Below are 20,230 nucleotides of genomic sequence, written 5' to 3'. Positions count from 1 at the left end.
AGACAGCAAAGTGACGCTATGAGATGCAAAATGACTAAAAACAGTTGCAAAAAGAACACAAACAGACATGAAATGGCCACAAAGAGACTTAATTGGAAGGCTGTGAGATGCAAAATGACTGCAAAAGATGCGACATGGCTAAACATGGAAGCAAAAAGATCACAAACAGACACACAATGGCAGCCAAGAGAGAGAGAAACACTATTAAGAGATGCAAAATGACTAAAAGGGCAGGAAAATGAAAATAGTAGATAAAAAATCTCTGCACAGAGACAAATATACCACTATGAGATGCAAAATAACCAAAAAAGAAGTGTAAGGAACACTCATAGACACAAAATAGGTCACAAACAGACAGACATGTATGAGTATGAGTTACAAAATGACTGTACAAGATGCAAAATGGCTATAAATAGAAGCAATATGTCACAAAATGGCCACAAAGACACAGAAAAGAACCACTATGAGATGCAAACTGGCCATACAAGACAGAAAAATACCACTAAAACCACTAGAAGGAGAAGCAAAAGTAATACAACAGACACAAAATGGCCACAAACTGATGAAATGTACCAGTATGAGCTGCAGCATGACGGCAAAAGATGTAAAATGGCTGAAAAGACAAGCATACAGAACACAACAGACACAAAATGGCTGCAAAGAGACAGAAAAGTACCACTGTGGGATATAAAATGACTTCAGAGAGAAGGAAAAAGAATGCAAAGGCACAAAATAGCCACATACAGATAGAAACAGAGCAGTATGGGTTGCGCAATGGTTGCAAAAGATGCAGAATGGCTAAAAAGAAGAGTGTAAAGAACAGAACACAAAGAGACCACAAATAGAACGGCCACAAAGACAGAGAAATACTGGTATGAGATGCAAAATGACACAATAGACACAAAATGGCTGCAGAGACAAAAAAGAAGATTATGAGATGCAAAATGACTAAAAGGAGGAGCAGAACGTACACAAAGAGACACAAAATAGCTAAATACAGATCAAAATGTAGCAGTAAGAGTGAAAAATAGTTAAAAAGGTCAGCATAAAGAACACAAATAAAAACAAAATTGCCACAAAAAGACAGAAAAAAACACTCTGAGATAGAAAATGATTGAAAAGCGAAGCAAAATGAACACAATGGACACAATATTGGCTGTAAAAAGGCATAAAAAGATGACTGATATGCACAATGCCTTTAAAGAGCTGCAAAATTACACATATAACTGCACAGATGCACAAAGCACATCTGTCTTTCTTCTATGTGGGCCTATTGTCTCACAACATGTCCAGGATAATGTACATGTGCCATCACCTGCATCAGCCACAGTGTTTTATATGTATTAGTTTCCTGCATGTGTGTTTTTAAATGTTCACAGATGCCATATGTATGTGTTATCATTTTATAAAAACAAATTTGTATACAGACACTTCAAGAAATAGGCCACAGATGTACAACACAGCCCATGTGTGCCATGTCCCCGCTTCTATTTAGAAATGTTTGCAATTTACAAATGTTTAGCTTTACATCCTATTTTTCAAAAGATATGCTGCAAGGAGCTATGTTAATGTCAGTCTCTGCAGGAAACAAATAGAGCCCTAATGGCTGCTTTATGTGTACAAATAGCTGCTTTTTTCTTTTCTTTTTTTTTTTTTTGCTAAATGAAATCTCGCGATACTTGCTGAGCGGAACCGCGGTCTGTGGTTGCAGAGCGGATATCTCGCGCTACCTGAGCCGTCGGTGTCTCATTCCAGCACGGTCGAGCCTGCCGGGAGGGGGTTTCTTTTCAACAGCTCCGCAGCGATCATTTCATTCGGAAACTTGGTCGGAATTTGTATTTATAACAAACAACGTCTTCTTTTTTTAATTTATTTAAAGCCGAACGTTTTGTTTCACTTCAACCGTTAGCTTGAGGTCGTAATTTGTACAGGAAAAAATCCCGAAGAAAAGCTAAGTTTTCAGGGCAACCGGTCGTGCTAACAAAGAAAATCCTTTCTCTTGAGAAATAATCCCCCACTACTCTCTTTAGTTATGAGTCATGTGGTCGTTGATAATCCACACGGTCTAGATCAGCAGGTGAGTACTTTATATTTATTTCTCATTTCTTTTTCTCCTGGAAATGTGGTTGGTTTTTTCCGTTACGCACATGTAGTTTCGACAGAGAAAGACGGAGCTTCTTTAGCTTAGCCCGGAGCTAGGCTAACGCTGCGGCTGCTAAAATGGAGGTCGCCGTGGAGAAGATTGTGATGGCGGAGCTCGTCGCCGCGTCGAGCCACCGAATTAAGCTGTTACTTCTATGTCTAAATTTTTACTATAACGTCAAACATAACTAAATGGGATATCTAAATTGCTTCTGGTGGGAGAATACAACGGCTAATGGGAAATTACCGGGTTAGCCAGCCTTTTCGATCCGGCCGGTATCCTAGCCGGTTAGCCGGCTAACGTGAGGCCTTCTCAACCTGAAACGTGGCGCAGGAAAAAATGTTGGCAGCGATTTTTAGCGACCATTATTATTTCCGAAATATAACGCTCTCAACTCGAACACACCGGCCACGCAGAGTAAATTAGACAACGTTAATGTGCTTCAAGTTTTACTTTAATATATTTTAACTTCTTTTTTCAGTTATTTCCAGTTTGTTCTTGTTAAATAGTCAAACTCTTTTATAAGTACCGGTGTAAACGAGCAAAGTTGAGTGGTTTTGCTTTATGGTTTGTGCAAAATCGTCTAGAAATATTTGACTATGAAGTAGCCAAACGTGTGCAATTTTGCTGTCACAGTTATGTATTACTTTGTACCAGGTAGTAGGGGAAGTACAAGTAAAGAAAAATACGCAATTCCGATTTTTCTGACGATGTGAAAGGGATTTAAGTCATTTCAGCATTACCTAACATAAGACACCATTAATATAATCTTACTACTTTGTGTTCTAGGATGGAGCATGATAATTCGGTGATTGAAATTGCTTCCAACCTGTCTTTAGTACATCATTTAAATTACATTAGGAAGGGGTAATTGTCACAGAAGCTGTGACTGGTTACTTAAAGTTGTAAGACTAGACATAAAACAAATGAAGAAAAAAAATGCTCCTTCTTGTGTACAGTCTCTGACGTTGAAAGTGGTTGGTCATTAATGACTCATGTCCATCACCTAAGTATTGCTTAAGTAATAACAATTAAAGCTAAACCCTGATTCAGGTGCGCTGCATAAAGTATTTTCTAAATCACAGCCTTTGCAGTTTGCTGATTGCATTGTGTAAAATGTCGATTTGAAATTAATTCTTCAACACTGCCCTGATCTGTGACTGAACTGTTAATGCATCAAAATGACTTGATTTAATTCATGGGCTTTGTTTTAAGGATTAGAACCGTATATTAATTGCAATTTACATGGCAAAAAATTTCTTTTGCAGCTTGCTGCCCTAGACTTGAACTCTGCTGACGGACAAGGCGGAGGAACTGGCAGTAAGTAATAAGGCAGATTTACATGCCAGTGTTGTGTATGATTTCTTTTCTCTGTGTAAGCCTTTTGTAATGGTGATTTTGTGCTGGTTACACTCAGGTTACTCATCAAACAAAATAAAGGGCTAAATTCTACTTATGTTTGTCCGTAAGACATACACTGGTTCACACCAGACAGCTTTATTGTTAGTCAGTAGGACTGTGTAATAATGTACTATCGTAACACTGTTTTTCCTTCGAGTAAAGATGCTATAGATACAAAAATCTATAGCCTCTTTAGTTTGTAAATAGAGCCCATCTTGTGTTTGACTGTGTACTTTTTCTCCACTAGGGCGTTACATTCCACCTCACTTGAGGAACAAAGATGCTTCTAAAAACGGTAAGTTCATTTGTCATCCACTGATGCACTGTCAGACCTTCAACACAGGTTTGACTTGTGGTGTTCTAGATGTTAAAAGCCCATCAGAGCATGGTAAAAGCAAGCACAATTGAGAAAAAAATTAGTGAGGCTGTAACCAGATATGTTACGTCACATATTGATCTTTACCAGTCAATTCAAAAATGGCAGTTTTGCAGTATTTTTGCTGCACTTCAGAACATACAGGACATTTTCCCAGTGCACAGAACAAGGAGAGAAAACCATGTCAAATGGGTTTTCTGTGTCTGTGCATAATAGCTGATTTTGGCACAAATAAAGTAGGGCAAGTGGTATTGTATGATGGCTGTAGCCTTGAGTTTTCACCCCAGACTGCTCATAAGTAGGAGAATGAGGCAAATTTCAAATCTGATTATGAAACTATTTTCATCGGTAATCTTTCCCTAATTTTTGGCTGGTGCAACGTCTCACATGTGAACAGGAGGAGTGCTAGCTGTTGACTGCTCTGATAAAGGGAAATGTGGAGGGTGGGTGGGCTTGTGGTTGTATAAGTATTGAAATTTATCTACTTCGATTTCTAAATGTTTTGTTTTTGTAGCCAGAATGAGATGGTTGTGAGGTGGCTATATATATATATTTTTTTTTTTTCTGTTTGTTTTAGCCTCTTAAAGGCTTTAAATCAAGACACATGTTGTGCCTGGCTGTGAGATATTTTTTCCATTAAAATAAACGACTTGGATTCATGGTACTGTGTCATTGCACACTTGACGTTTTTCTCGTTTTACTGTTTTCTTATTCCACAGCAGGAAATGCTTATTCCGCTGGTAGACAGTGCGGTTATTCAGTGGCACCAGTAAATTTCTGTAAGTCCCTTCTGTATGCTTTCGCTGAGGGCAACTTGCATTTTCAGATGCATGAAATAGCCATTTTACACACCAGCAAAGCCAGTGCGAAGGGGGAGAGGGTTAGGTCAGATCTATACACTTAACCAGTAAAAGTTCATGATGAGCTCATGATTAATTGATGTGCTTTTCTCTGCTGGAATGCTTGCAGTCAAAATTAGGTTTGTTATAGGGAAAGGGCAATTATGTAGGCATAAGCTTGAGGGTTTAATTCTTTACTATAGTTAGTTGAATTTTTAATTTTTCATAGCACAATAGATTAATGACATAAATTCTTTCAATTTATGTTCATGCCCATATTTCACCTGCAATGTTCCCCAAGTTTCTCCTAAGCAGTGCCCACAACCATGGCAGGCAGAGAATCAACAAAGACACAGAAATAACTTTACTTCAGGATGGGATGACTGTAAGATTGGTAACTATTAGCGTAAAGTCAAGCCCAACAGTCATACTGCATGAGCCAGTACTTATGGGTGAGTCTTTTTATAGCCTGCTTCCCTACCTTTGCTCAGGTTACCCAAGACTGGCCTCTCAAGAGCTTGCCTTTTACCATGCCTACAGTGGGGGTTGGCGAAACAGATGTGGTATACCTTGACCTCTACCTGCATGCCACGCCATCTACTTGTTGGCAGAGTTTCATAGTGTATATATAGCTGAACACTGGGGCATAATCAATGTGCCTCCTGCTTTGTCATGGTCACGAACAAAAAAAAGCAGCAGAAATCTGGGCCCTAACACTGCGTTTGTCAAAGCTTTGCAAATGAAGTTGCTTTTGATGCATGGTGATGGTGCCTTAAAGACTGCACTGCATCACTAGTGTGGCTGTATTACTAATGATGTGACAGTATCAGCTGTGAGAGAGTTCAGACAAATCTGTTGTGCATTGTTCATACACCTTAAAACCCTGTTAGCCTCAGTCATGATGTCAAAACAGGAACTTTATTTTAAAATTCACATTGCTGCATTGGCATCACTTGAATTCGCTCATTATTAATCACCAGCCTCTCGGTTCTTTTTGAGTTGTCTGTGGACCTTGTAGCTCTTTGTCTCTGCCTACAGTGTACTGATGAAAAGTACTGAGTGGGATTATTGAATGCTGTGCAGAGAACCTGAGTGCATGCAGGCTTTTGTTCCAACACCAGGTGATTCCTTTGATCAGCTCTCTCCAGCGTGAGATTAGAATAACCATTTAAATTGCACTCTGGAACTGAAACTTGCATACAGTCACCCCTTCATTGCACATGATTGAATACTCCTGCAAGGTGGCATCTGTCTGAAAGGGGTATTTGCTTTTGCAAGGTTATTTCAAATTAGAGTGATTGTCAGATGGCCTTTCTTCGGTGTTTGCAGTTGAATTGGTTACAAATCGGGCGGTTGATTTTCGACATCTGTAGCAGGCTTGCACTCTGTATTTCATGTGTCCAGATGATAATATACCAGAACTATTTTCCTTAAGGATGGCGTGCTGTCATAGCTAATTCGTATAGCTCCGGGGTATAAAAAAAGTCAAAGGAATCTTGCAGCGTGTAGTTTTGAAGTTGGACAGGCTTGGGTTGCTACACAAGTATCTCTAGAACACGCCGATAGTTTTCTGTCTGGACCGTGGTGCACCGAACAGCATGATTAAATTGGGGCAAAGGACGAATGAAGATTCCCATGAAATGTGAGATTGTGCTGGAGGAAGTGTTCTCCTTTTACAAGCACTGTTGGAATCTCTAAACCACTTGTAGTTCATACTTACGAGGTAAGAAATTCTGAAAGTGGACACCGTGATCTCAGCTAAGCATTCAGTGAGAAATGTTGCCGAGGTTTTCATATTCCTTAGTTAAATTTGACAAATTTTCTGCTTAAGGTGGAGCTCGCATTGCTGCCTTGGAAGTTCAGGCTACAACATCGCTGCATGGTGTGCTTTGCCATGTTAGCACAGTCCACATGCTTCACTCTTGTCTGATACCAGTCTGGGTGACTAAATTCTACCACAATTCCTGATGTAGTATCAGTATTATTTGTTAAAGTTAACCACGTTTAATCAATATTGTGATCCCATTTATTTATCTTGATTCATTAATTTAAGGGACATCAAAGTAAGAATTAAAATAGGGTTCTTGTCCTGAATTCAGTTCATTTGAAGCAAAATATAGAATTATTGAACCTTAGACCTATCACTTGGTGAACACCTGCCCATCGAGATACTCATTTTCTCAAAGTTCTTTTAACTTCTGTATTTGTAGTTTGCGGTATTGATTCTAATGTCAGATTTAACTCCACTGAGACAAAGCAATTTTATCTGCACTGACTGATATCTATGAGCAGAGCACTTGAAATGTCAGTGTTGCAAAAAAAAAAAATACTGGAAATGTTTGTACAGCCTGATACTCTGAATTTAATCACTCAGATCAGTGTCATGGACAAAAGCAATTGACATCCTCTACTTGTCTAAGCCACGGAGTGGTCTACAATAGATGGTTTAGTGTGTGCTTGTGTGAATCTTTGCAAGGCTTCTCCTTGTGCTTTATTGAAGGGAGCATTGTGATGGACGCATTTACCTGTTGGCCTACAGGTGCAAGTTAAAACCACCACCACAGATCTATAATTAGCCCCTTTGGCTTAACCGGTTCTCCTGGAGACTGGGAGACTAGATCTGTGGCTGGTCTGCCCCTTCCTTGATGCTGTTGTGGCATAAGCCTCAGCTACTTGGCAAGCGTTACGTAGCAGTGCTAACTGTCCATTGTCCCCCCACCAGCCTCATCCTCAGCCTGCACTGATAACAGTGTGGCCTCCGATGGGAACGATGACACAGCCAGTGTCCAAAGCTGGGCAGATCATTGTGGTAAATGTCCCACACAGGCAGAGACGGGCTTTATTAGGTCACTCGATACAGAAAAGTCATCCTACACAAATAACAAAGCCAGTGTCTGATTTTACATGAAGCCTATCATTCTTCTATTGCAGCTTTTTGCATTTCTTTGTACTGGACAACCTGTAACAGAAGTGTTGTTGCAGCGTTTTGTTAGCTGTCATTGCAGGTTTTAGAACACAGGAGTTGCTTGTAACCCACCTACCAGGCTAAATATAGGTCAGCAGTTGACGAGAGGCTCATGGATAGTGAGGACTATGAGAACAGCCAAATGTTTAATTGCTTACTGACACAAATATGTGCAACTTGGCTTTTCTTCAAAAATCTCTCATTCTTATTTCTTCTTTTTTTTTCTCTACCATGTGAAGATTCACCTGGATGGGATGGCGGACGCAGCAATGGATTTGTGAATGGTTACCACGACAACCGCACAAACGGCGGCTTCGGAGGGCGCGGACCCCCTCGCAATGATAGAGGTGGGCGCGGCGCCTACCGCGGTAACAGGGGTGGAAGCTCGTTTAATCAACCATTACAAAACGCAGGTGGGGAAATCCTGTCGTTCTTTAAAATATGAAAGCGTAGCTCTGGTTGTCGAGTATAGCTTTAGCTGTAAACTCCCCCACCCTTTTTTATTCTAATGCTACAGTATCAAAGTCTTTATAAATCTGCATTTGCAGTACATATAAAATTACTTAGACTTACTTGATTTTTAAGCTCTAACATCAGTGATGTTCTGCTTTAGGGGAAATGCGGGTATTTTCTGCTTTTGGTAAGAGATGCGCATCATTTAATGATGTGTGACGGCTGACCTGCCAAAAGTATGTCGCTGACGGGCTTTTATCTCCTCATTGCAGGGTTTGGCACTTATGAAAACAAAGATGGCGGCTGGGGAGGACCTCCCAGAGATGCTGCCTACAACAGCTTCGGAGGACGCAATGACAGGTCCAAGTCTGCCTTCTTCAATGACCGTGGAGCAGGCTCAAGGGGAAGGTGTGTAAAACTGTTTAATTTAGTAACATATACTTGGTACAAAATTGTTGTTCTGTGAAGTGGGGCTTCTTTTACTCTTTCTTAAACATTTTTGCTTATCAAATAAAATCCAAATAATAAGAAAATGCGTACTTCTGTCAAATAAGCTAACATAGACTCATTGTCTTTAGTGTACTTAGACCCATTGTGCTTATCATTAGAATCCCCCCCCAAACTGAACCAATGATCAGAGGTTTGCTAAAGCACAAGCACACAAGCCCTAAGGTGCTCATCTAGTTTAGTGTATTGTCAAAACAGTGGCCATGTTTCTGTATAACTGTAGCAAATTTGAAGCAACCAATTGAAATGCCATGAAACAAAAAAGTACATTGGGCTTGTCTCTGTTAAGTGCTTTGTGGTGTTTTCAGCAACTAGCGGGATAGGCTAAGTTGTGTATGGCTGCAATAAACGGTAAAAGAAACCAGAAATGAAAACATTTGTTTGCAAACTGCCAAAGAACCATGAGGAAAGAAGCCTCTGCAAGAGAAAAATAGAGAAATCTTGAGGACTTGCATAAACTCTTGAACAAAGCCAAAAAACACCTCCAGCCAGTGTAAACGCTTCTTTTGCTAAATAAATTTCAATTTTTTTTTTCTCAATGCAATACTAAAATATGTGCATTAAAATGAGTTCTGGAAACAATACAACTGGGAGCCAAATTTAACAGTAGATGTTAAACAAGAGAAGACCACCCAACAATCACTCAAGACCAGTGTTAAATTTAAAAATAAGAAAATGCTATGACTCAAGGATACTATCGGTATTAAGTTGCACGCTTTAAGGTTAGCTATTCTTGCCACAGTGGTTAGAGAGGATATAGTGAAAACTGCCAGTTTGCTCAAGTTAATTTTCTTTTTGAGGGCGGCAAACACAGAGCTGTACGGACAACCATATAATAAATCAGATGTAGAAGTATGAACTGTGTTGCTCCTGTAGCTCTGTATGTGAACAGTCTGTACTTTTGTGTGTAGATATGAGCGTGGGGGCTTTGCTGGTGGAGGAAACAGCCGCTGGGTGGAGGACTCCAGAGAGGATGACTGGTCCAAGCCCACAGCTCCCAACGAGCGCCTGGAGCAGTAAGAGAGAAATTCTGCTCCCAAATAAAAGTAACACCCATCCTTATCTGCATTTAACTTAAACTTTTGCCTTCTCCCTCCTAGTGAGCTTTTCTCTGGAAGCAACACTGGCATAAACTTTGAGAAATATGATGATATTCCCGTGGAGGCTACTGGGAGCAACTGCCCACCACATATTGAAAGTGTAGGTTTATCCTGCCATCTTTTTTATCTGTGTGGTTTAAAAGAACATTTTGTGTCTTTTACTGACCATGTTTTTGATTCTTCTGCAGTTCCATGATGTGGATATGGGGGAGATTATCATGGGGAACATCACCCTGAGTCGCTACACTCGTCCCACCCCGGTCCAGAAACACGCTATCCCCATCATCAAGTCCAAGAGAGACCTGATGGCCTGCGCCCAGACTGGTTAGTATTGCCATATATTCTCAGCCTTAAGTAGTCAGACAAGCCTTTTTGTGATACTCTTATTTTTTTTTTGTTGTTGTCATGAATTTATGTTTTGGTTTTTGGTGATAACCGTTTTAATGTTCCCTGCTGTGTTTCAGGCTCTGGCAAGACTGCTGCCTTCCTGCTGCCAGTGCTGAGTCAGATCTACACTGATGGACCAGGAGATGCTCTGCAGGCAGCCAAGAACAGTGGACAGGTACTGAGGAAAGAAAATGCAAATAGCCGAACATATCCTACATTACCATTAGACTTCTTCTGATAAGTATTTCTTTTATCCTCAGGAGAATGGAAGGTATGGCCGCCGTAAGCAGTATCCGATCTCCCTTGTCCTGGCTCCCACCAGAGAGCTGGCTTTACAGATCTACGATGAGGCGAGGAAGGTGAGCTGCAACCTTAAAACTGTTTGTGACGCTCATTATTTGGCCAAGTGCTGTGTTTTGAAACTTAATTATTTCCCTTTGATATCAACTTCCTAGTTTGCCTATCGCTCTCGCGTGCGTCCCTGCGTGGTTTACGGCGGCGCTGATATTGGTCAGCAGATCAGGGACTTGGAGAGGGGCTGTCACCTACTGGTGGCCACACCTGGACGTCTGGTCGACATGATGGAGAGGGGCAAGATCGGTCTGGACTACTGCAAGTCAGTATAACACAGGGTGCTGTAGTAACATTTAGGAAAAGAGCTGCTATAATTGAAGCATCCAACTCGAGGGCTTATTAGTAATGGCATATGAACTGCTTCTGCAGCTACTTGGTCCTGGATGAGGCTGACCGCATGTTGGACATGGGTTTTGAGCCACAGATCAGACGCATTGTGGAGCAGGATACAATGCCACCTAAAGGCATCCGCCAGACCATGATGTTCAGCGCAACCTTCCCCAAAGAGATCCAGGTATGTTGAGCTGCCAACAGGTATACACAGTCCAATAGCTTTTGTGCAGTACAAAGAAAGTTATTCAGTCATAAATCATAAAAAAGAAATGAAAGTTGGTTTTATTTATTTTTGAAAAAATTGAAAAATCATGGAATCGGTACATGGTGACTCTACATTCTATAAATGTTTTTCTATTCACATATTTTGGCATCTATAAGCTGTGTTTTTTGCACTACACATCAACTTTAGAAAGATATCTTCCCCCAACTTGCTCCTGTATTCTGTTAGTGAGCCATGCTGCATTTATTTCATTGCTCAAAGTTTTATTTTGCTCTCAGTCGCTCTACTTTGTTTCCGTACTTGCTGGCGGTGCATGCAGATTATTTTTCTACAAAATCGTGTGCAAATTTATTTCTTTTCTTGGCATGTAGAGTAAAAGGATTTGGATGAAATATCACAGTTGTAAGCTTGGATTTGGTTCATTTTTGTCATTGAAACACACCTCCCACATGATTAGTGCAAGAATAATTTGAAAATGACATAATTTTGGTGATCTAGTGTTTAGATAACATACCTTTCAAATCCATTGACAGGTTTTGAGGTTCAGACGGATAAGGTAAATGTCTGCATGCTTTTGTTTGATTTGCTTGTATTTGTAGATCCTGGCTCGTGACTTCCTGGATGACTACATTTTCCTGGCAGTGGGGCGTGTAGGTTCCACTTCAGAAAACATCACTCAGAAGGTTGTCTGGGTGGAGGAGACCGACAAGAGGTCCTTCCTTCTTGACCTGCTCAATGCCACAGGTGAGAAACAATAATGACAATGTTTTTTTTCCTCCCACGACTGTCACATTGGGCTCTAACCCATCATCCTGTGTTTGTCGGTCTGCCCCATACCAAGCTAATATTGACTTTGCTACATCTCTTCTAACAATTGTTCATTATAGCAGTGCTAGCATAAAATATCAAAATAAAAGTCTAATGTAGGGGTGAGCAGGCACTGAAGTCACCTGCCGTGTTTAAAGGGGGTTTGCTTCTCATGATGATCTAAAGCTGTTAAAGTTGTGCACTGAGCAGCCTTGCGTTTACTGGCCGGTTTGGTTTTATCTTAGTTATTCCCAGTGAGGTTCAGGAAAATGTGACAGAGGCCCCAGAGAAGCCGGGTAAGTGTGAACATACCATAACTTCACTCTGACCCACAAGCCAGAAACATCACATTCCACAGCTCATTCTGTCCCTCTGCTCCCCAGCTGACATGCTGCCTCAGTTTTGTTTTGTTCTTTCATTTCCAATAAGAGCTTGTAGGACCAGCAATTGCACCTTATTGACTGTACAGTAGAACGTCTCCCCAGTGAGAGGGAAGCTCAAATTAGCATAGTGTTGCAGTGTGTTTCCAGCTCTGGCACTAAGGTCAGTTGGCTGGTTGTCGTAGAAAGATCTCAGTTTCCGTGAGTCAGATGGCTGTGACAGATTTAATGGCTCTGACCTGTTACTTCAGTGAGCAAACTTTTTCTGAAGAGCTCGTTTAGTCTCTTTAAAAGGCTGTAAGGGTGAATTACAGTGGATAGGGCTTTGTGAAGGTAAATTTTGGTGATTTATTGAGCCCTTTCTTAAATTCCATTCCTTCCTGGTGTAATGTAGAACTCTTGTTTACCAACTTGATTATGCCCCCGAAGAAATGACATGCGTTGCGTTTGCACTGTTTCCATGGTAACCAGTGCAGCTGCTACAACAAAAAGCGAACAGATGTTTAGTTTATGTCATGAACAGCCTTTCTAAAGCACACTTGATTTGGAGGGGGATCAGCTGCTTGGAAATGTGAGCTAGGTGTCCTCTTACAACCTAACAATTCAGCCCGACTGGGCTTTATTTTGAAGTACTCACAGGCTTGGTTAAAATGGAGAGGATGGATGTAGATAATTTTTCCTGGCTTGTGCCAGAGTGCAAAACAGTCGCAGGGTTAGCTGTGAATGACTTGGAATGGCCTGTCCTACCCCATCACCCCTCAGTCATTTTTATTATCTCAAGCTTTTATTCTGATAGCCATTAATGTCAAACACTGGATTGTAACCTAATTTAACAATTCAGTAATTGTCTTAATAAAATAATTAAGCTATTCCCTAATCTTCAGTACCGTGTGCAGAAAAAACTGAAGTTATTGTTGTCAATTAATGGTTGTCAGTGAATGTAAAGCTTTTTATGCAACCCTGTCTCCATTTTTAAGTTGTCATTTTGGTTGTTTTTTTTTATGTCATGATCTTGCTATTGCCAGCTGTTTTAAGACTTAAGTTCCTGCTTCCATCTTAGTTTTTTGTTTTTTTTTTAGTCACGTGTGGTCTTGTTCCATATAATCAATGATGTATTTTCTTTCTTGTCCTGTCGTGCTCTTTATCCTGCTGTCCCCCCTTTGTCTCGTCCCCTTCACTTCTGGCTGCACAGGTAAAGACTCCTTGACTCTGGTGTTTGTGGAAACAAAGAAAGGAGCAGATGCTCTGGAAGACTTCCTGTACCACGAGGGCTACGCCTGTACCAGCATCCATGGAGACCGATCCCAGAGAGACAGAGAGGAAGCTCTGCATCAGTTCAGATCTGGACGCTGCCCCATCTTGGTGGCTACAGCTGTAAGTAATCTTTAAAATTCTTCTTTACTTTTACATGTGTGTGAAAACTGCAGTTTTAATGATGTCTGGCTAACAAACAAAGATCGATTACAAAGTGAAGTAGTCGTATATCAAAAATTGTTTGATATATTTATATGTAATACATCTCGATCGACTGAAATCGGATCTACTCAAATCAATTGATTCGTTGTAAGAAAATACCTGCATGTTGTCTTTAGATTAACTCAAGAGGCCACAGTGCACTTGTTTGCTTTGTGTTTGCTAGCCTTATTAGCCTAAATGATTCAGAAATAAACATGTAATAGCATAAAAAATTTATTGCTGCGTAGTAAATCGTTTGAACCTTGTTATTTTATGCTGAAATGAGACCAGCAAATTCGTGATGTAGGTCTATTTTGAAAAATCATGAATTTTTCTCCTTTAGTGATAATCACTGAATTGTATTGCTGACAGTACCTTTAGTGATTAGAATATTTTACCTTCAGGACTAAAAATTCATTTTTTTCTTTCAAAATGATGGTTGAAGTACAAATAAACAATATTATAACAAGGAAAAAGTCTTTATTTCTTCTGTTCTTAAAGGCAAAGTTCAGTAATTCAAAATTGAGTTGAGATTGCATGTTTCATATATGGCATTTTTGGAAAAACCCCTGGAGGAAACTGAGCCAACTGGTTCACAAAGGAATCTGTAGCTTTGGCTGAACCGACAAACGCTGCTATATTAACGACAAAAAGAAAACCAGGTCTGACATTCTTGTTAGAACTTAATGTTTTAAAATTTCCTCCCCTCTTTTCTAGGTGGCTGCTAGAGGTCTGGACATCAGCAATGTGAAGCACGTCATTAACTTTGATTTGCCCAGTGACATTGAGGAGTACGTTCACCGTATTGGCCGTACGGGACGTGTGGGCAACCTCGGTATGAACAGATTCTTTTCTCCTTTTTTTTTTTCCAAACAAAATCCTGATGCCTGTTGTGCGAATTTTACTGACTCTGTGTGATCCGTTTTATGCAGGTCTGGCCACGTCGTTCTTTAACGACAAAAACAGCAACATAACCAAAGATTTGCTGGACATTCTGGTTGAGGCCAAGCAGGAGGTCCCCTCCTGGCTTGAGAGCCTCGCCTATGAGCACCAGCACAAGAGCAGTAGCCGTGGACGCTCTAAGAGGTAACGGTCACACAAGTGTTCATCAAGTCACGTCAAAGAAAACTACATGCACAAACTGGGGTTTTCTACTTTTAGATATTCATTTCTGATAAATCGCAGTAAAGAGGTTAATTGTTCAAATCTGGGTGTGTGTTTAAAGCGTGAATGAAAAGGCATTTTTTTGAGTATAAATATGTTGCATTTGAGTGTCATCACTGTGGGACAAAGTTGTACTAATAAGTAGGTCTGCAAGGCAAAACTGACTCGAGTGGATGAGACTTCAAGTAATTTTTAAGCTTCCATTTTAACGCAAGTGTTGTTTGATGTGCAATTTGTTTTAAGATCTTGAGAACTTGAACCATTTCTAGTCTTTAATATGTCATATCTTGAGAAAATCATTATCTCTGCATCCAACAAGCAAATGTTCTCGTCTCGTTCAGGTTCTCTGGCGGGTTTGGAGCTAGAGACTACCGTCAGACGTCTGGAGGCTCTGGAAGCTTTAGTAGCAACCGCGCAGGGCGTAACGCTGGAGGCCATGGGGGAAACCGCGGCTTTGGTGGAGGTGAGGAAATGATGTTTTCCCCTTTCCTTTTATCTGTGGTTCACTTTTACAGCCAAATTAAAAATGTTACATACAGCAGCTGCATTTTTACGGCATAGAGGTCCTTAATTAATAAACATGCTGTGAGGCTTATTTTGAATAGACGAAAGATGCTGTATAATTTAAAGCAGCAATACTTTTTTAAAATACTATATTTCTGCTCAGAGACGGTGACAGTTATGCTATTTGATAAAAATACATGCAATTTTCTATTATTTCTGACCGTTTAGTGCAGATTTGTGCTTCTCTCTATGTAAAAATTACTAATTGGACAGGCATCATGATGCAAGTCAAATCAAATTCATTTACATAGCATGATGAAAACCAATTGAATCGACCAAAAATGCTGTTCATGTGAACAGCCAGGCAGCAACAAAAAGAGCAATGAACAATACATTTGTAGAAGAGTAAAACATATTTAAACTGGAAAACTGGACAAGAAGTTATAAAAGCAAAGAGTATCCAAAAGCCATTGAAAACATGTTTGTCTTGAGATTTTTCTTAAAAATGTTTATGGATGAGGAACTTTTTACTCTAATGATTTTGTCATTGTTTTTTTTCTACACAGAACATGTTCCCTTTTGTCTGGAGAATATGATGTGTAGGAATCTCTAATATTAGAATACCTCATTTATGATGCATTTGTTTTTGACACTTTACTTATTTTTATTTAAAAAAACAAGGGCTATTGCTATTATATTTGGGTATTGTGATTGTTGATGGTATTGTTCAGCCCTAAACACATGTTAATTTGCCAAATACGAGACTTCTTGCCAACAAGTTCGCCACCTGTTGTGTTACCAGTTTCTTTCTGCTGCCCACAAGTTGCCAAAAAAGCCACTTAGTGCAGCTTCAACTACATTTTTTTGTTGCTTTATTAATTGACATCTAACCTCGTTCCTTCGCAGGTGGCTTTGGAGGCAACTTCTACAGCAACGACGGCTACGGAGGAAACTACAGCCACTCTGGTAGTGTGGATTGGTGGGGCAACTAGTCGCCATAGGAATAGGTTGCCATGCCAACCCAACCCAATGGAAACCACATGTTAACTTAAGCCAGACCATAACAACCCTCCCTGTGTAGCTTCACTGACACACAGTACATTACCAACCCTGGTTCTCTGCCATTCGCTTCTCTCAAAACGGAAGTGCAGCACGACGCAAAGGAAAGTCACCAGCACCGTGCGACGCACCGGAGACCGCAGGGATTCGCACACCTCAGAGTGAGCATGGATGCTGACATGCATTGTCCGACAACAACCTCGGACTTTCATTGTTTAAAGTATTTTTGTTCTTTTTGTGGAAAAAAACCCAATTGAGTAACCTGAGGATCATTTGTATGTTAATGTACTGTGCCTTTTGAATTTAAACAGGAAATCTGTGTTTTCATTTCACCAGATGAATATGGCCAAGAGCTCTAAATTTGTTTTTACTATTATTTTGTTTGGTGAAAATATATAAAGATGTACAAAAAAAAATAGGCTTGGACTTAATCAAACCTTGGCAAACACGGGGGTGTTGTGGCTCTCAGAGTCACGATTCCATTTGAACTTCAAATTTATTGCAGGAACATCATGTAGCTTTTTCTATAGTCGAACAGCTAATGGAGCCATTACTATATTTAACACAAACTGGGCCACTCTGTGAGGCAACCATGTTTTAATCCTGAAAGGACAAAGTTACATTTGTTTTTCTTGTTCTTTTTTGCTCACTCTATCCTGGACAGGCTCCTTTTTACGGATATGGTAGTCTTTGAAATAGCCATTCCTATTGTAATCTTAAGAAACACAGAAGTCATTAAGCTCAGTGCCAACAATCGCTGAGGTTGAAACAAGAATAATCAATGCTGGAACTTGTTACTCCACACTTTACAATTGACTTGACAGTGTTACGGCAGCTAGTATGTTACCAAGTGCTAGCTACATTAAGTGGGCGGTGTTTTTTGTTTATTTTTACTTGAGACATTTTTGGTGCAGGTGTATGCAAAATTGAAAAACTGAGTCAGTTTTTTGATTTGTTTTGTTTTTGAGTTGTTTCTCTACAAATATGTATCAAAACAAAAAATGCCTGCCATCTTGAAAGTGAAGTTCAAAATGGCTGCATGCATAAAGGACCACAGCATCGGGAGGGCACAGCGTGGTGTGTTAGTGTTTTTACCGAGTCGACCTGCAACCACGAGGCCCAGATGGTATTCTACGCTTGCAAGTGTTTTGTTTTTTGGTCAAGGAGGAAGGACACGTGAACTGAGTCGCAGGCTTAACTTAATTACAAACGTTTTCTCTTTTCAAGCTGCGTTGGAGGCATGGTTCATCTTTAAGAGACAGGCATTTGAATGATCACTGAGGTTTTCAATTAAAACAGCGAGCAACGGAGCGGGGTCGAAGCAGCACTCCGACCACTGGGGTTTAGAGGGGAAGTGGGGGTAGGCGTTGGGGCGCAGTTTTCAGTGCACCACCGTTGTCAGTGGCTTTGGTTTCTATTGCTACGTAGTGTAACTGTGGAGGTGGCCAAAGATGGTGGGGGACAGGAGAGTGTCCACTTCTGCTATGGAACATTAAAAGTACTGTCAGGTCCTCTGTGAATTTCATCTGCTCAGACTTGTACAAATAAAAAATCTGCAGCTTCGCGGAGCCAGAGCAGGCTTTTCCTCTCAAAGAGGAGCAGCCATTGAGACGAGGAGAGGTGGGGGCGTTTCAACCTCAAAAACTTAAAATGCTCCCAGTTTTCTCATCGGGTGTGTTGTGCCTTGAAACCTTTTTTTGTTTTTTAAAGAAGTTGAACTAAAAGCGGATGCACTGACAGTGTTGAGAACTTGAGATTGAATGGTGCTACTTGATTTAGGTGTGTAGGCCCTTGTACGTCGTGCCCATCAAGTTTTACAAAAAGTTGTTTTATTGCACATCTAGAGTTTTATATAGATGTCTTGGATATGTGTCCTTAAGCTTCCAAATATTGTGTGTGAGGAGATTGTGGAAAAAACGCAGCTTGTTTACAAAGGGGAAGGGTTCTCAACGTTTAAACCAGGATTTATTTGGGACCAGGGGATTTAGCAGTCAGGGGAATTTAGCCATTTGCACAGATTTCTAGATTCTACTTTTGCTGCTAGTTTTGTGTAATTTATTAAGCATTTTTGACAAATATTTATTTTTGTAAGCCTCAAAGTGATTCTTTGAAAGTTTCAGAAACTTGACCAAAAGACAGTACAAAAAACACTGGCACTTGAATGTTGAATGTCACCTGTATGCGTGAAATTTATATATTTCGGGGTAGTGTGAGCTTTTTAATGTTTAAGATACATTGGACTCAGTAAATAATATCCACAGCTGTTTCAGGGCCTCCTCAGGGCCAGTCATCTCTATTAGAATATACTAATTGGTCAACAAAATTTGAAATGGAATTGAACAAACATGCCAAGGTTTGGAATAAAGCTGTCAAAAGAGCAAATAAATTTCCTAAGCATATCAGTGCAGAAGTGTTCAGATTCTCCAATTGTGTGCATTATTCTTTATTCTAATTTGACCTGATAATTATTTTTCTCCAGTGAATGTCTGGCACATGGCAATCCTTAAAGAAACAAACATGTGGTTTATTCTCATTGTTGTATTTGCATATATGACGCCTCTTGAGTTCTCCTTGAATGTGGAGCAGGTCTGCAGCATTGATTTCCAAAGCGGCTTCTTTGTCGTCGCCGTTTTGGATGAACAGGAGGCTGCCAAATCCGAGACTTGTTCGACGATCTCTGGAGAACCCTAGAAGTCTTTAGATGTAGACTTTGCTTTCTGTATTAGCTTATAGGCTACTGCACTGCATGGGAAATACTCAGCTGTGCAAATTGTATGATTTTACCAAAATAAAAAATGTTTTGAATGCAAAAAGTATCTGGAAAAATCAAGCATGTTTCATGAAGACTTGTTTACCGTAGACGTGCAGAGAAGATCTGTAGCAAGCAGCCTGTTGCCTTGTGTGGATACGAGGTGAACGGGCAGCAAAACTCAATTTGGTAGATTGGATGGGCTTCATTTCTTTTGGAAAAAAGTACATAAAGATTTCGTTTGTAAATTCATCTGTGTCGGTTGTTTTATTTTCACAAGCTTGTGTCACTGCACTGGTACTAAGAAATGGTATTTTAAACCTTTAATGAGAGCAAGATAAAACCACAAGCTAAGCAAATGCAACCAAACCTGAATTGCTAGTTTCTAAACAACTGAAACAAACAAATGTTACTTTTGCTGCTGTATGCACCAAACATGCTGTCTTTTGTCTGGACAATATTACAGAGTGCCTAATTTATGATGGTTTGTTGTGACAGTTAACTTTTTTTTGTTTAAAACAAGTTCTATTGTGCCTCCAATATTATAGTATTTGGATATTGTGTTATTTTTTACAGTTTACTTTGGTGACCAGATGTATTATCCAACAAATGTGCTCACTGGAAGGCAACTGAAAACCTAAATACTGTAAAAACAAGATATTAGTTGTTCAAACTTTGACATCCTACTGAGAAATTTACTGGAATTGTACTGTTTTTATGTGATTAGTGTCCCTCAGCTCTCTGATATGCAGTGTGAATGCAGTGTTTGGGTGTCTGTGAATCTCCCAGATGACCCAAATCCAGAGGGCTGCCCCGGCACTAACATCACCTCTACCAAGAGAACACGGGAAGCATTTGTGCTAAACTTTTTATGAAAAAAAAGAAACCTGACCTGTATTTTATGCCTCTGCAGATGTTCTCTGTCTGAGCCATCTGTGGGAGCTTTTTAGGCAGTGAAAACACAAAACCATGATTACGTATCTTTTCATGAAAACCACGTTTACCCCAATTTCTGTTCAGGGTTTTTCATG

At 40.1% G+C, this 20,230-nt stretch overlaps 1 protein-coding gene across 19 annotated transcripts; it reads left to right on the top strand.

The window, feature by feature from the left end:
• Positions 1 to 1,737: 1,737 nt before the first annotated feature.
• ddx3xa (DEAD-box helicase 3 X-linked a) lies at positions 1,738 to 19,451 on the top strand. Of its 19 annotated transcripts, none has more exons than XM_055015135.1 (23): positions 1,738 to 2,077; positions 3,412 to 3,463; positions 3,792 to 3,839; positions 4,643 to 4,699; positions 5,061 to 5,153; positions 5,251 to 5,322; positions 7,482 to 7,568; positions 7,964 to 8,137; positions 8,450 to 8,585; positions 9,596 to 9,700; positions 9,785 to 9,884; positions 9,973 to 10,108; positions 10,249 to 10,346; positions 10,432 to 10,530; positions 10,627 to 10,787; positions 10,895 to 11,039; positions 11,681 to 11,825; positions 12,134 to 12,184; positions 13,461 to 13,642; positions 14,441 to 14,558; positions 14,656 to 14,809; positions 15,229 to 15,350; positions 16,298 to 19,451. In XM_055015135.1, the coding sequence occupies exons 1-23, from the start codon at positions 2,033 to 2,035 to the stop codon at positions 16,381 to 16,383; spliced, it is 2,466 nt and encodes an 821-aa protein (XP_054871110.1). In that variant the 5' UTR covers positions 1,738 to 2,032; the 3' UTR covers positions 16,384 to 19,451. The 19 variants fall into 19 exon arrangements, with proteins under 19 accessions (XP_054871110.1, XP_054871111.1, XP_054871109.1 ...); XM_055015136.1 differs by having other exon boundaries at positions 4,640 to 4,699; positions 7,964 to 8,071; XM_055015134.1 differs by having other exon boundaries at positions 4,640 to 4,699.
• Positions 19,452 to 20,230: the final 779 nt, after the last annotated feature.

The sequence above is a fragment of the Amphiprion ocellaris genome, chromosome 11 (assembly GCF_022539595.1).
Source record: "Amphiprion ocellaris isolate individual 3 ecotype Okinawa chromosome 11, ASM2253959v1, whole genome shotgun sequence".
NCBI lineage: Eukaryota > Metazoa > Chordata > Actinopteri > Pomacentridae > Amphiprion > Amphiprion ocellaris.
Note: the sequence above shows the minus strand (reverse complement) of the source record. Positions and strands in the feature narration are given on the sequence as shown.

Coding starts and splice junctions, on each gene's coding strand:
- ddx3xa (XM_055015134.1), top strand. CDS start 2,033: ATGAGTCATGTGGTCGTTGATAATCCACACGGTCTAGATCAGCAG. Junction 8,138..8,449: donor TCAACCATTACAAAACGCAG/GTGGGGAAATCC, acceptor TCCTCATTGCAG/GGTTTGGCACTTATGAAAAC. Junction 14,559..14,655: donor GGGACGTGTGGGCAACCTCG/GTATGAACAGAT, acceptor CGTTTTATGCAG/GTCTGGCCACGTCGTTCTTT.